We start from the raw sequence: 15,448 nt of genomic DNA on the forward strand, positions 1-15,448 counted from the left end.
TGTTAGGGTTAAAGGTAAGGCTGGTAGGTATAGGGAATGCTGGATGACTGAAGAAAATGAGGGTTTGGTTAAGAGAAAGAAGGAAGCGTATGTCAGGTATAGACAGGATAGATCGAGTGAATCCTTAGGAGAGTATAAAGGCAGACGGAAAGCAGGAGGGAAAAAAGGGGACATGAGATAGCTTTGGCAAATAGAGTTAAGGAGAATCCAAAGGGTCTTTACATATTCATTAAAGACAACAGGGAAATAGGGAGAGAATAGGACCACTCAAAGATCAGCAAGGCAGTCTTTGTGTGGAGCCACAGGAGATTGGGGAGTTATTAAACGAATATTTTGCATTAGTGTGTACTGTGGAAAAGGACATGGAAAACATAAAATTTAGGGAAATAGATGGTGACATCTTGAAAAATGCCCATATTACAGAGGAGGAAGTGCTAGATGTCTTGAAGTGCATAAAAGTGGATAAATCCCCAGGACCTGTTTAGGTGTACCCTAGAACTCTGTGGGAAGCTCGGGAAGCGATTGCTGGGCCTCTTGCTGAGATATTTGTATCATCGATAGTCACAGGTGAGGTGCCAGAAGACTGGAGGTTGGCTAACGTGGTGCCACTATATATGATAGGTGGTAAAGAAAAACCAGGGAACTGTGGACCAGTGATCTTGACGTCGGTGGTGGGCAAGTTGTTGGAGGGAATCCTGAGGGACAGGATGTACATGTATTTGGAAAGGCAAGGACTGATTAGGGATAGTCAACATGGCTTTGTGCGTGGGAAGTCATGCCTCACAAACTTGATTGAATTTCTTTGAAGAAGTAACAGAGGATTGGTGAGGGCAGAGCGGTGGATGTGATTTATACGGACTTCAGTAAGGCTTCAACAAGGTTCCCCATGGGAGACTGGTTAGCAAGGTATACAGGGAATATAAGCAGAATGAGCCATTTGGATACAAAACTTTTTTTAAAGATTAGATTCCCTACAGTGTGGAAACAGACCCTTCGGCCCAACCGAAGAGCAACTCACCTAGACCCATTTCCCTCTGAATGATGCACCTAACACTATGGGCAATTTAGCATGGCCAATTCACCTGAGCTGTGTGAGGAAACCCATGCAGACGCGGGGAGAATGTGCAAACTCTACACAGACAGTCACCCAAGGCTAGAATCGAACCTGGGACCCTGCTACTGTGAGGCAGCAGCGCTAACCACTGAGCCACAGTGCTGCCCAGAATTGTTCAAAGGTAGAAGACAGACATTGGTGGTGGAGGGTTGCTTTTCAGAGTGGAGGCCTGTGACCAGTGGAGTGCCACAAGGATCGGTGCTGGGCCCACTACTTTCCATTATTTATTTAAATGATTTGTATGTGAGCATTAGAAGTATGGTTAGTAAGTTTGCAGATGACATCAACATTGGAGGCATGGTGGTTAGCAAAGAAGGTTATCTCAGATTACAAAGGGATCTTAATCAGGTGGGCCAATGAGCTGAGAAGTGGCAGATGGAGTTTAATTTAGATAAATGCGAGGTGCTGCATTTTGGGAAAGCAAATCTTAGCAGGATTTATACACTTAATGGTAAGGTCCTAGGGAGTGTTGCTGAACAAAGAGACCTTGGAGTGCAGGTTCATAGCTCCTTGAAAGTGGAGTCGCAGGTTGATAGGATAGTGAAGAAGGCGTTTGGTATGCTTTCCTTTATTGGTTAGAGTATCGAGTACAGGAGTTGGGAGGTCATGTTGTGGCTGTACAGGTCATTGGTTAGGCCACTGTTGGAATATTGCATGCAATTCTGGTCTCCTTCCTATCGGAAAGATGTTGTGAAACCTGAAAGGGTCCAGAAAAGATTTACAAGGATGTTGCCAGGGTTGGAGGATTTGAGCTATAGGGAGAGGTTGAATAGGCTGGGGCTGTTTTCCCTGGAGCGTTGGAGGCTGAAGGCGACCTAATAGAGGTCTATAAAATCATGAGGGACATGTATAGGGTAAATAGAGAAGGTCTTTTCCCTGAGGTGGGGGAGTCCAGAAGTAGAGTGCATAGGTTTAGGGTGAGAGGGGAAAGATATAAAAGAGACCTAAGATGCAATGTTTTCAGGCAGAGGGTGGTACGTGTATGGAATGCGCTGCCAGAGGAAGTGCTGGAGGCTGGTACAATTACAACATTTAAAAGGCATCTGGATGGGTTTATGAATAGGAAGGGTTTGGAGGGATATGGGCTGGATGCTAGATTGGGTTGGGATATCTGGTCGGCATGGAAACATTGAACTGAAGGGTCAGTTTCAGTAGTGTACATCTCTATGATTCTGTTGTCGTTCCCCTGATCAAGTGCAGCTACAGCGCTGGCATCTATACAACAATGTGGAAAATTTACCTGGTATGTCTTGAACAAAAAGCAGGACAAATCCAACCCAGCCAATTACTGCTCCATCGGTCTATTTTCGATCATCAGTAAAATGATTGAAGGTGTCATCAACAGTGCTATCAAACAGCACTTGCTCAGCAATAACCTGCTCAGTGACGCCCAGTTTGGCTTCTGCCAGGGCTACTCAGCTCCTGACCTCATTACAGCCTTGGGTCAAACATGGACAAAAGAGGTGAATTCCAGAGAGGAGGTGAGAGTGACAGTCCTTGACATCAAGGCTGCATTCGACCGAGTGTGGCCCCAAGGAGCCCGAGCAAAACTAAAATCAATGGGAATTGTGTGCAAATTCTCTGCCGGTTGGAGTTATACCTGACACACAGGAAGATGGTTGCAGATGTTGGAGGTAGGCATCTCAACTCCAGGACATTGCTGCAGGAGTTCCTCAGGGTAGTGTCCTTGGCCCAACCATCTTCAGCTGCTTCATCAATGACTCCCATCATAAGGGTCAGAAGTAGGGATGTTCCACGGTGGTTGCACAATGTTCAGCACCATTCGTGACACCTTAGATACTGAAACAGTCCATAATCAAATGTAACAGGATCTGGACAATATCCAGGCTTGGGCTGACAAGTGGCAAGTAATATTCACTCCACACAAATGCCAGGCAGTGACCATCTTCAATAAGGGACAATCTAACCACTGCCTTTTGACATTCAATGGTTTTACCATCCCTGAATCCCCACTCTCAATATCCTGGGAATTAACATTGACCAGAACTGAGCTGGATCACCATACTAATACTGTGGCTACAAGGGTAGGTCAGAGGCTTGGAATCCCAAATGAACTCACTTCCTGACTCCCCTAAGCTTGTCCACCATCTACAAGGCACAAGTCAGGAGTATGATAGCGTACTCCCCACTTTCTCATTGAAGTTAGCTCCAACAACACTCAAGAAGCTTGACACTATCTAGAACAAAGCAGCCCACTTGAATGGAACTACATGCACAAACATCCATTCCCTCAACCACTGACACTCAGCAGCAGCAGTGTTTACTATCTAGAAGATGCACTGCAGAAATTCACCAAAGAAACTTGTAGGCGGCACGGTGGCTCAGTGGTTAGCACTGCTGCCTCACAGCGCCAGAGACCCGGGTTCAATTCCCGCCTCGGGCAACTGTCTGTGTGGAGTTTGCACATTCTCTCTGTGACTGCGTGGGTTTCCTCCGGGTGCTCCGGTTTCCTCCCACAGTCCAAAGATGCGCAGGTTAGGTGAATTGGCCATGCTAAATTGCCCGTAGTGTTAGGTATAGGGGAATAGGTCTGGGTGGGTTGCGCTTCGGAGGGTCGGTGTGGACTTGTTGGGCCGAAGGGCCTGTTTCCACACTGTAAGTAATGTAATCCTCAGACAGCATTTTCCAAACACACGACTACTTCAATCTAGAAAGACAAGGGCAGCAGATACGTGGGATCACCAACACCTGCAAGTTCCTGTCCAAACCACTCACTATCTTGACTTGGAAATATATTGTCGTTCCTTCGCTGTCGCTGGGTCAAAATCCTGGAATTCCTTTCCTAATGGCATTGTGGGTCAACCCTCAGCACATGGACTGCAGCAGTTCAACAAAGCAGCTCAGCACCACTTTCTGAAGAGCAACTGTGGATGGGTAATAAATGCTGGCCAGCCAGCGACACCCACATCCCATGAATGAATAAAAAAACAATTGCACTCATTGGGACAATTCATAAGCAAAAGCAATCACGTGAGCTGTCCTGAGGAGTGCACAATGAAACATTTGACACAATGTGCCTTTCTTCAGTACAGGCAGTCTCTGGGTTGCAGATGGATTCTGCTCTGGAGTCCTTTTGCAAATCATTTTATAAATTTGCAGAACACAATGTAAGATAATGGAAAGCAACCATTAATACATCCAGGCGATGTTTACATGTTGGCCCTTAAAAATTAAAGCCATGAATGGGGTGGCATTGGGAAGGAGCCAGTGTTGGGCTGGGGTGTACAAAGTTAAAAATCACACAACACCAGGTTATAATCCAACATGTTTATTTGGAAACACTAGCTTTTGGAACTCTGCTCCTTCATCAGATGGTTGTAAGTTGGCAACTCCCTGTATCGTTCAGGTTCTGTGCTATCATACGATTAAACCACATTTTGTTCTTTATTGGACAGGTTGCTACATACAATGATTCTGCTTGAATCTGTCTGTACTTTCTACGAATAGAAAGAATCGCAGCAAGGTGGAATTACCTGACAGAATTTTAGGAGTTGAAGGAACAATTCCCTCAATGCTGCTGAAAATGAACTTTTCAGAAAGTAAATTGCTCAGTGTTTATAAGTTCTCCAAACTTGAATCGGCAAATTAACTAACCAAGTAAACATTGAATAGGTGAGAACTTGCTAAATGAAGAAGCTATGGACTTTGCTGGGAGCGAAACAATGAGCTTTTAATGGAGACAGTGGGAAAATCCATTCTTATCTTTTACTCAATCCAAAGTCTGCTGATTATTTAGTTAAAGCAGTGGACCAGAAGGTAATTGACAGCATGTTTATTTAATGCATGCCATAGCGTTGATCAGTACAATGGCACTATTGAAGGCTGTGACGAGAGCTTTAAATATGCCCACAGCAGTCAATGAATGAGCTCCATTGTTTGTCATTGATTTTCAACATTCTCTTGATTCTTAGAACGGTGATTAAATAATCAATCAAAATCAACAAGCAGGCACAAGATGATTCTTCAAATGATCCTGTATTCTTATACATATTATAGCTGACCTAATTAATTTGGAGCCTTTCAATCCAGACTTCCAATTTCTGGGGCTAGTAATGTTACCTTCTTTTATATACAAGAGGCTGACCACACAGTAGGGTCCCTTGTACTCGCATTAGTTTTGTTATCAATTGCAGTTTTGTGACAGTATCCTGTCATAGATGGGAACAAATCTGCATTCCAGTGGTTTAATCATTGTCTATATTTCAATGGAATAAAGTGCAGTGTACTCACAAGCCCTGAGCAACATAGGAAGACAATACAAATGCCAATGTCCATTAAGCTTATCTCTCCCGAACGTTTGGCCATAGGTACACAGTCATGGAATTATTGATTAATCATTTTCTACAAAATAGAGTTGCTACAGTTCTAAGCTTAAGATGTGAAAAATCCCAATGGGAGAAAAGATTTGGGAACCATCAGCTCAAAGTCTTCTTGTTTATCAAATGGCACCATTTTCTTTGGTCATAATATTAACACAGAGATGTACAGGGAGTGGGGGCTGCCTGACACCATGTGGGAAAGTAAAAACTAAATTCAGCCCTTCTGTCAGTGACTTCATAACTCAGCAAAAGTATCAGAATTTTACATCCAGCTCTGCCCTCCAGTCCACGGTGGTGGCGGATGTAATAAGGACTTGCCTGACATGATCTTGAAAAAACTCCACAGAGGCTGGTATACTAGAGGACAAGGCTGTGGACTTCAAGAGGTTATTTTGTCCTGTTTTGTTATGAGGAGAAGTTGTAAGGCCGAGGAAGAAAGCTGTCTCTTAGAAAGTAAACAGCTAGTCAGGTGTTTGCTTTTGGAAGTGGCTTGGGTATGGCCATCTTTCAGAGACCTAGCTCTCTAGTTTGTTTTTTAGCTTTTAGATTTAGCTTTAAGCAGAAGCTATTGGGGTCTCAGGAGAGTTGGACACTTCAGTGAAGGCCTCCTGGCTGCTACACTCTCTGACTTTTCTCTTGATGCTTTCCTCCTGGATTGGAGGACTGTGTGTGAGAATTTGTGTCTGAATTTGCCTTTTTTTTGCCAAGGAGTGTGTTTCAGGGATGTTACTATATTGGAACAGTTAATTGGAACAGTTAGTTAGTAATAATAACTGTGTCTATTGTTCTGTTAAGTTTTCCAGTTGAGTTGAATTATTCTAAATGCCTCTTTCTTTGGTTGTATTTTAATTACAGTGTTTTACATAATGTCAAGTAGTTTGACCAGTTGCTTCACATCGCGACGAGACTCTTTACACTTGCCTTTAAAATAAAAAAAGTTTAGGGTATAGTCTACTTTCTTAGAATGTTTTAAAGGGGTCTGGTCAGGTCCAAAACACCCGTCAGCAAGTCATCCTTTACTTACAGAGAGAGAGAGGCCTTGACACTGGTCTAACTCCCTCAGAACCAGCTCTCAGAGTGAACAGAACCTCTGACACTCCTGTTCCTGCCTGTTAGCCAGGGCTCCCTGATTGGATCAGGTTAACAACCCCAATCAGGGAACTCAGATTCTATGAGGTCTACCTGTCTGACCTCATTACTATCACTGCTAATCTCAACTCCTTACTGAAAAGGGCCGACCTAAAATGCAATTTTAGTAATTGGGAAAGAGAGAGAAACAACTTCAACAAGGGATTCAAGACATTGAGGAGCCAGTTCACAGATGCCTTTGTTGATATCGTGCTGCGTGCTGTGAGAAACATACTACTCCTTGGCAACCAAGGGGTGAAAAACGTTAGTCCAAATCAAAGAATGTGTGGCTGCAGATTGCCCAAGGGGTTAACAGCAGGACTGTGTGGACCCACATGTTTGGAGGCAATGCAGTAAGCATTTAATATTGCCCCCAGGACAGGTAAATGTTGCAGATTCATATACATCCTGGTGCGTGCATCACCCTAACTCCCTTAGTCTGCCTTGCCAAGCATAGGTCATATTGCTTTTAACACTTACCTACCCTGAAGATGCACACACCCTGCTATGTCTCTGCACCTTCTCATGTTTCCATTAGGGCACACACCACTGCAACTCACACTCACTTTTTATTGCATCCTTTGATATTCTTTGTCATCAAATGCAGTGCATTCCACCAATTAGGGGAATAAGAGCAGTAACTCATAGATTTATTCTTTCCCTCAATGTAGGAGCTAGAGAGTATGAAACAGAGAAACAAAAAGGCCAGGAAAGAAGGTGGGCCTACAAATATCTGGCAACAGAGGAGCTGAGGAGGAAGGAATGGAAATTAGAGGAGTTTTGGCATCACTTACCCTGGGAGATGGGCAGATTGGGGCTGCCTAGTTACCAAGTGAGACAAATAAAAATTTATGTTATACAGCACACAGTCACATTGACCTGATTTCAAAGCAAGTAAAATATGTTCCTTGGCATAAACATAGCATGCACCATCACCTCACCTTGCCAGCACGAATTCAATTCTTTTATCATTGACATTACTTTTCATGTGTGGGGCAGAAGTAGGTGGGGGTTTCTTCTCACATGAACTTGACAGACCTGAGTGTTTCTTCAGGAACGTAGCCAAGTAAGACCAGGCAATTGGCAACTTAGACCCTCTAGCCAGTTACACCAGTCAATGAGATCATGGCTGTCTGTGATCCAACTCCACTCTGGCTCAGCTTCATGTCTGTTCATACTTTTGTTTAGAAAGAAAAATCAATCAAGCTCAGATCCAAGATTAATAATTGATCCAGCATCAACTGTTATTTGTGGAAGGGAATTCCAAACTAATGCCATCCTTCACATGAAGGAACATTTTTGAATGGCATTTCTGAAACGCCTGATATAAATTTTGGACCATGTCCTCTAATCCTGGCCTCCCCACTTTCTCTATCCTTGTGCAAATATTTTATCTCCATCTAACCTGCAGTTTCCCTCGATACCTTGAAAACATCCATCATACCTTCCCGTGTACCTCTAAATTGCAGGAAATACAACCCTAGTTCATGTAATCTCTTCATCCAATTCAAACTTGAAGCCTGTGTCACTCTGTTTAGTTTATGCTGCACTCTCTACATGGCCACTGTAACCTTCTTAAAGTGTGGTGCCCTGAATTGAATAGTTTTCCAGGTTTGGTTGAATTGGAACCTTAACTTCTCCCGTCCTATATTATCATGCATTGAATTTAAAGTTCAGCCTTCCTTTTGGCTTTCTGATTAATTTCTGAAGAGATGGCCTAGTGGTATGATCACTAGACTATTAATCCAGAGTTCCAAGTAGTGTCTGGGGATCTAGGTTTGAATTCTGCCATAGCAGATGGTAGAATTTGAATTTAATAAAAATCTGGAACTAAGAGTCTCATGATGACAATGACACTATTGTTATTTGTCGGAAAAACCCATCTGATTTACTAATGTCCTTTTAGAGAAGGAAATCTTCTGAAATGGGTCACTTGACCCGAAATGTTAATACTGATTCCCTCCACAGATGTTGCCAGACTTGCTGAGCTGTTCCAGCAATCTCGATTTTTATTTCTGATTTACAGCATCTGCAGTTCTTTCAATTTTAAATCTGCCATCTTTACCTAGTCTGGCCTATATGTGACGCCATACCCAAGTCAGTGTGGTTGACTCTTAATTGCCCTTTGGCCAGTTAGGGATGGACAGTAAATATTGGCCCAGACAGTGATACCTGCATCCCATGAATGAATAACAAAATATTCAGTCGGTTTCTCTTGAAAGATGAAAGGAAAAACAATACTTAGCTTCCTACTGCTGGATAACCTTGAGGAGTAGGCCTCAACTGGGGGAATCTACAGAATGTTGGCCTCTGATTGGCCAGCAGCTTCTGCTGTGTCAAGGCCTCTGATAAGGGCAAGATACACACCCTTACACTCCTCTCAGCTCTTAGTGAGCTGTCTGTTGCGTAAAACAAGAAATTAGCTCACACTAGCAGGGATGATGAATGAATTACCACCTAATGTATTCACCTCCACACTTAGATAATGGGCACAATTGCCCATATTGTCTTTCTAAATATGACCACATCTCAAATTTGATTGAGATTCTTTTTGATATTTAGTAAAAAGGAAGAAATTCCTGTATTCTGAAATCATTTTAGCTGAGTATTTTAAAAAAAGTGAATCTCTGTGGTAAGTAAAATGTGGTGTTCGTGGTGCAGTCATGGTTAGGCGAAACCATTTCTGAGGTGCTTAATGCATCTTCCTAACCCCATCCCCACTCACACTACTCAAATGAAATGATTTGTTGTCTGTATTTCTGGTCTTCATTTATTCAAAATGCCTCACGAGGATGACTGAGCAGTTTTGTAGGTGAATCTGAATGTGTTTGCATTCTTTATAAGACAGGTAAGTGAGAATTGCGTTCAGCTGATGACCTTTCTTCCCGATTGAGTTGGATGACAATGTATTGGATATCTCTATGTATTCCATCGTTGTTAATAGTTCGCAAACACCCAGTTTCTTACTCATAAATTACAAACGCACTTATAGAGGAAAGTCAAAATAATCCTGGTAACTGATTTGATGTTTTGTTGATCAATGTGGCTGAGCAACTGATTTATAGAACATAGAACATTACAGCGCAGTCCAGGCCCTTCAGCCCACCTGTGAAAACCAATCTGGAGCCCATCTAAGCTACACTATTCCATTCTCATCCATATATTTATCTGATGACCATTTAAATGACTTTAAGATTAGCGTCATGATTTGAAGATGCCAGTGTTGGACTGGGGTGTACAAAGTTAAAAATCATGCAACACCAGGTTACAGTCATTTGGAAGCACGAGTTTTCAGAGTGCTGCCCCTTCATCAGATGATTGTCAACCTGATGAATCATCTAATGAAGGAGCAGCGCTCCGAAAGCTAGTGCTTCCAAATAAACCTGTTGGACTGTAATCTGGTGTTGTGTGATTTTTAACTTAAAATTAGCGAGTCTACTCCTGCTGCAGACAGAGCATTCCACACCTCTACTACTCTCAAGGTAAAGAAACTACCTGTGACATCTGTCCTATATCTATCACCCCTTAATTTAAAACTACATCCCCTTGTGCTAGTCATCACCCTCTGAGGAAAAAGGCTCTCACTGTCCAACCTATCTGACCCTCTGATTATCTTATATGTCTCAGTTAAGTCACCTCTCAACCTTCTTCTAATAAAAAAAGCCTCAAGTCCCTCAGCCTTTCCTCGTAGGACCTTCTCTCCAGAACAGGCAACATCATAGTAAATCACCTCAGAACCCTTTCCAAAGCTTTCACATCCTTCCTATAACGCGATGACCAGAACAGTAGCAATACTCTAAGTGTGGCTGCACCAGAGTTTTGTACAGCTGCAGCATGACCTCATGGCTCCAGAATGCAATCCCTTTGCCAATAAAAACTAACACACTGTATGCTTTCTTAACAACCATATCAACCTGGCTGGTAACTTTCAGGGATCTATGTACATGGACACCGAGATCTCTCTGCTCACCTATACCACCAAGAATCTTACCATTAGCCCAGTACTGTTTATTCCTGTTACTCCTTCCAAAGTGAATCACCTCACACTTATCCGCATTAAACTCCATTTGCCACCTCTCAGCCTTTTCTATGTCCCTCTGTAACCTGCAACATCCTTCGGCATTATCTACAACTGTACCGACCTTAGTGTCATCCACAAATTTACTAACCCATCCTTCTACGGATTAAAGTCATTTCATGGTGAAGTAATGTTCAAACAAAAAAGGTAAAGGAGGTGGTAAACCCTTTAATTGATTTTGGGCAGATCAAAACTCAAAAAGGAAGGTTGAAATTGGATCTGAGGATAACATCAGAAGTCACACCACGTGTTATTGTCCAACAGGTTTATTTGAAATATCAAACTTTCGGAGCGCTGCTCCTTTGTCACCTGATGAAGAAGCAGCACCTTGAAAGCCTGTGATTTCAAATAATTTTGTTGGACCATAACCCAGTGTCATGTGACTTCTGACAATATCCAGCTCAGTCCAACACCACTACCTCCACATCACGGAGTTTAGGATGAGTAAAAAGTGGGATTGAACTGGCTTCAGATTTCAAAGTGAAGGAGGAATCTGACACTTTGACTAAATAGGTTCAAATCCAATCTAAAGATGCGCAGGTTAAGTCAGTTGGCCATGCTAAATTGCCTATAGTGTTCAGGGATGTGTGGGTTAGGTACATTAGTCAGGGGTCAGTATAGGATAAAAGGGTAGAAATGTGTCTGGCTGGGATGGTCTTGGGAGGGTCAGTGTGGACTTGTTGGGCCAAATGGCCTGTTTCCACACTGTAGGGATTCTATGACATTCAATGGGTTGGAAGCTTGATTGTGAGGTCAACTAATGGTCATAATCCTGTACTATGAGTTAAAGTGGGGCCTCTGCAATGATGTTCCTTGGATTGGTTTATTAATCATCTCATGGTGAACTCAGGCAGTGCTTGAAGCTGGAGGGACAGTTTGGAAGGAGCACTTTGGGTAGAGAGAGAGAGGGAGAGAAGGAGAGCTGCCATTACCTTGAGCAGTACTCGCTCTGCAGTTTTTAAAACATTTGCATTGATATAGATACTCAGCAGCCGGGAAACTGTAGGTAAAGGAATGCCAACCACCCTGCCATCGCTCCCATAGGACAGCCTGCAACAACTGTCGCCATGTAGATGGTGATGGTGGAAGAAGCATTGATGCCCAGTCCATGGCCAGGAGGCCTCATCAGGTCCAAGGGCCTAGTGCCTACCTATCAGGGTACCAATTGACCTCTGACACTCGGCCTTCATAAACTGCGATCACATTGCGCTGATTACCCAGAATACGGATTGGCTAAAGTGGTGTGAAAGTCCTACCCATTAATTCATAGGAAACAAACACAGAGAAAGAAATCTTCAGTGAGTTAAAGTTATTTTATTTTATAAATGTAATAGATTCTAACACAGAAACACAGTCTTCAACCCAACAGGTCGATGTCATTCTTTATTCTTTCCTTGAGCCTTACCTTAGTAGCACATTTTTGAAGGTCACAATTAATAATATGGTTAGTTGCCCATACCTCCATGGGAAATTACAGAATCATTGGCAGCCATAATGCCCATGTTGTCAGTCCTTGTTCTATGCTACAGAACCTAAACTAATTTCACTTCTCTGATCACCACAACTCGACTGCAACTTGCTTTGACCTGTGTTATTAAATCATTTTGCAGGAATTTGTAGTTTCTTAATTAATATCCATTCTTACTTTGAATATTTTGAGTATTCTGTAATCAGGAAGCGAGCTTATGTTGACAAGTTGGATACTGTAGTTTGGGCCTGTATCCATTGAAGCTTAGAAGAAGGAGAGGGGATCTTATTGAAACATAAGATCCTGAGGGGACAATGAAGAGGAGATCTTTTTAATTCACCCTTGAGAAAGGATGTTTCCCTTGTGGGGGAGACTACAATTTGAGGATACAGTTCAAAAATAAGCAGCCTCTGATGTAAGATGGGCATTTAGAAAATGTCTTTCCCTCAGAGAGGGTTGTGAGGCTGTGAAATGTTCTTCCCCAGAGAGTAGTGGAAGCAGGCTCACTAAATATTTCTAAGGCAGAGGTAGATGAATTGTCAAGAACCAAGGGTGTCATGTGGCACCAGAGGTAGACAGGAAAGTGCAGTTCAGGCAACAATCAGATGGTCTTATCGATTGGTAGTGTAGGTTGAAGGGATCAAATAGCCCATACCTGTTCCTAATCTGTATATGACGGACTCTGATATTTGGATGTTCGTTCAGTTGAATTGTAACTGTGGATTAGATATGTTAACACAGCAAGCACCGCTGCATTGTGTGACAGTGACTGAAGAAATCAAACTGTGCTTTTCTTCGTCTGATGCATTGGGTTGGCGTTTGACCAAGCTTTCAACTGCAGGGAACTGCAAATACTTCTTGTATCTCAGAGCAGTCCATTGATATTATGACAACTCCTTAACTATGATTAAAAGAAGGTGGATTCTTCCTCATCGAAAAAGAATGCCAAAAACTTACAAGCAAAGTATTTATGGGATGTATTTAATTTTACGTGAAACACCAAACTGATCCCTTCGGCATGTGTAGGCTACTAGTGAATAATTCTGGCCTGTAATTTGAGATAATTACACAATTTGTATTTGTGTACCTAGCAGATTATTGTTTGGAGTACAAGAAAGAAATAATAATAATTGCTTCCTGAATTAACTCCACAGAGACTGGTATTCCATCAATAAATCACCACTCTTTCTATCAGAATTGGAAGAAGGAAAGGAAGTACTTTTGGGAAAAAAATAAATCTAGTTTACTTCACTCAGACTTAAAAAAGCCTTAGTCTTTGTTTAAACTTCCTCATTCCTCCTTAAGTATTGCTATAGACAGAGTTGGATTTTCCAAGGATTGACAATCACAGTCAAATTGGTATTTGTTCTACCCCAGTCTAACAGAAGGGGTGTGTGTTTGTGTGTGTGCGAGCACACGTGTGTGTTTGTGTGTCTGTCTGTCTGTCTCTAACACTTTGGGGTGACCACTTACTTAACAGCAGTGATAGTCTCTGAATTCTCTGATTTAATGGACATCTTTGGAGTGGTCCATGCATTGGAAAATCATCCATCAGAATATTCAATGTCCCTTGAGAGTGCTACCTCAGGGTCCCCCTGAGCAAATCCCATCCATGCTACAGAAATGACCATCTGGTCATCAGAAAATCTGGCCAACATATTTTGAGTGAAATGGTAAAAAGGGCAATTTTATGAATGCATACTTCAAATGCAGAGCCTTGTTCACTGGAGTCCTTAAAGGGAATTCAGCCATCTGCTCCATATGATTTGCTATTGAAACGGAAGTCCAAATTCCTACTAAGCGATCCATGCTGGCAAAATTCCAGAGGCATTATGCATTTTTAAATTTAACTTGAGTGGTGTGTCAATGGAACTGAAAATGTTCCTTACATTTTTGCCATCTCAGGAATGCCAGTTTGTGTTGAGTCCCTATTCGTGTCATATCTTTCTCCCCTGTGTTGTTTCAAGTACGGGCCCCAGTCTGGAGTTGGCTTGGAAGCTGCAACAATTTTCTGTGGAAAGAAAATGTTTAAATTAGGTACATGGAACCAAGTGAAGGGATTACATTGAATTACAAAACAGCCATGGTCAATGGTAGAACAGACATGATTGGATGAATTGCCTTTGCATTGTTTCTTATGCTATAAAGTTCCTTGATTACTGCAGTTTTATTCCAATGCATTATCAAAAGGCCTGTTGACAATGTGTTGCTTATTTCCATCCAGCACCATCTGCCTTTCCTATTAATCACAACATTAGTCTATTTATATTGTGCCCTTAACGTTGAGAGAAAAAACATATAATCCCTACAGCTCAGAAAGAGACCATTCTGCCCGTTGAGCCCATACTGACCTGCTGAAGAGCATCACACCCAGGCACATCTTGACCAAATGCTGTGTTGATGATAATGGAGGAAACAGAGAGAAAATTGCTCAACAGAATAGAGTGAGCAATGGAGGAATAGATCAACATATTTTCTTACCTGCCATAAATTGGAGCCCTTGCTTTGGACAATTTTCACAATGGCGACAACGGGGATCCACAAAATAATGAAGATGATCATACACCAGCCAAGTGCTGTCGCCCAAACAGGGTATTCTATTTTTCCATAAGTTGGTGGTACAAATGTCACTAAGGACCAGATTAAGATGGCCTGGATAAAAGGAATTCACAAAACCAGATCAATATCACAATGAAAGACTACCTGCAGTTTGATAATTTCATTTTTATTCATTAAAAGATGCAATATTTGCTTACCATCAACAAACATGGGGTGATAAAAAACCAGCAGGCTCTCCACCACAGCCAGAAGACCCAATTCTTTTCCCCAATCATCATCTCAATGTCCTTGATGAATCTGTTTATCCCTGTGAACAACAAGGAAGCAGACAGATACCATCATTCACTCTGTCCTGTCTTCAGGGCAGCTTATATACTGTTGATGTTCATCACATACTGGCACTAATGAACAGGTTTAGTACAAGAGGGTGGATTAGGAGGTACACAGCATGTAACTCCTGGTCACCCAGGAACATCTCTCATCCTCAGCTCACGCATGCACACACTCCTGACAATGTCAGAGATCGAGCGAACAAACAGTGCCATGCATTAACGACACCTCCCTAGACGCACTGCCAAAGGCTGTCCCAAAATAAGGAAATGGCTTTCCCCTAGTGATGACAACAAAAACCCCATTCTTACTGATGAAGACACAGGTGTTTGTGCAGGACTAGTGGTATTATCTCTGTACTTTTATTCCAGAGACTCAGGCAATGTTCTGAGGACCCGGCTTCGAATCCCGCCCCAGCAGATGGTGGAATT

General features: G+C 42.4%; 1 protein-coding gene across 1 annotated transcript in view; it reads right to left on the reverse strand.

Annotated features, from left to right (window-relative positions):
• Nucleotides 1-11,954: 11,954 nt before the first annotated feature.
• Nucleotides 11,955-15,448, reverse strand: part of LOC140495734 (sodium- and chloride-dependent neutral and basic amino acid transporter B(0+)-like) — a 30,984-nt gene continuing 27,490 nt past the window's right edge. Inside the window, exons 12-14 of the mRNA XM_072594786.1 lie at nucleotides 14,885-14,994; nucleotides 14,610-14,780; nucleotides 11,955-14,139 (exon numbers count right to left, since the gene is read on the reverse strand). Coding sequence (XP_072450887.1) covers nucleotides 14,014-14,139; nucleotides 14,610-14,780; nucleotides 14,885-14,994 — 407 coding nt within the window. The 3' untranslated portion in view covers nucleotides 11,955-14,013. The remainder of the gene's footprint in view (nucleotides 14,140-14,609; nucleotides 14,781-14,884; nucleotides 14,995-15,448) is intronic.

This window comes from Chiloscyllium punctatum, chromosome 25, assembly GCF_047496795.1.
Source record: "Chiloscyllium punctatum isolate Juve2018m chromosome 25, sChiPun1.3, whole genome shotgun sequence".
NCBI classification, from domain to species: domain Eukaryota; kingdom Metazoa; phylum Chordata; class Chondrichthyes; order Orectolobiformes; family Hemiscylliidae; genus Chiloscyllium; species Chiloscyllium punctatum.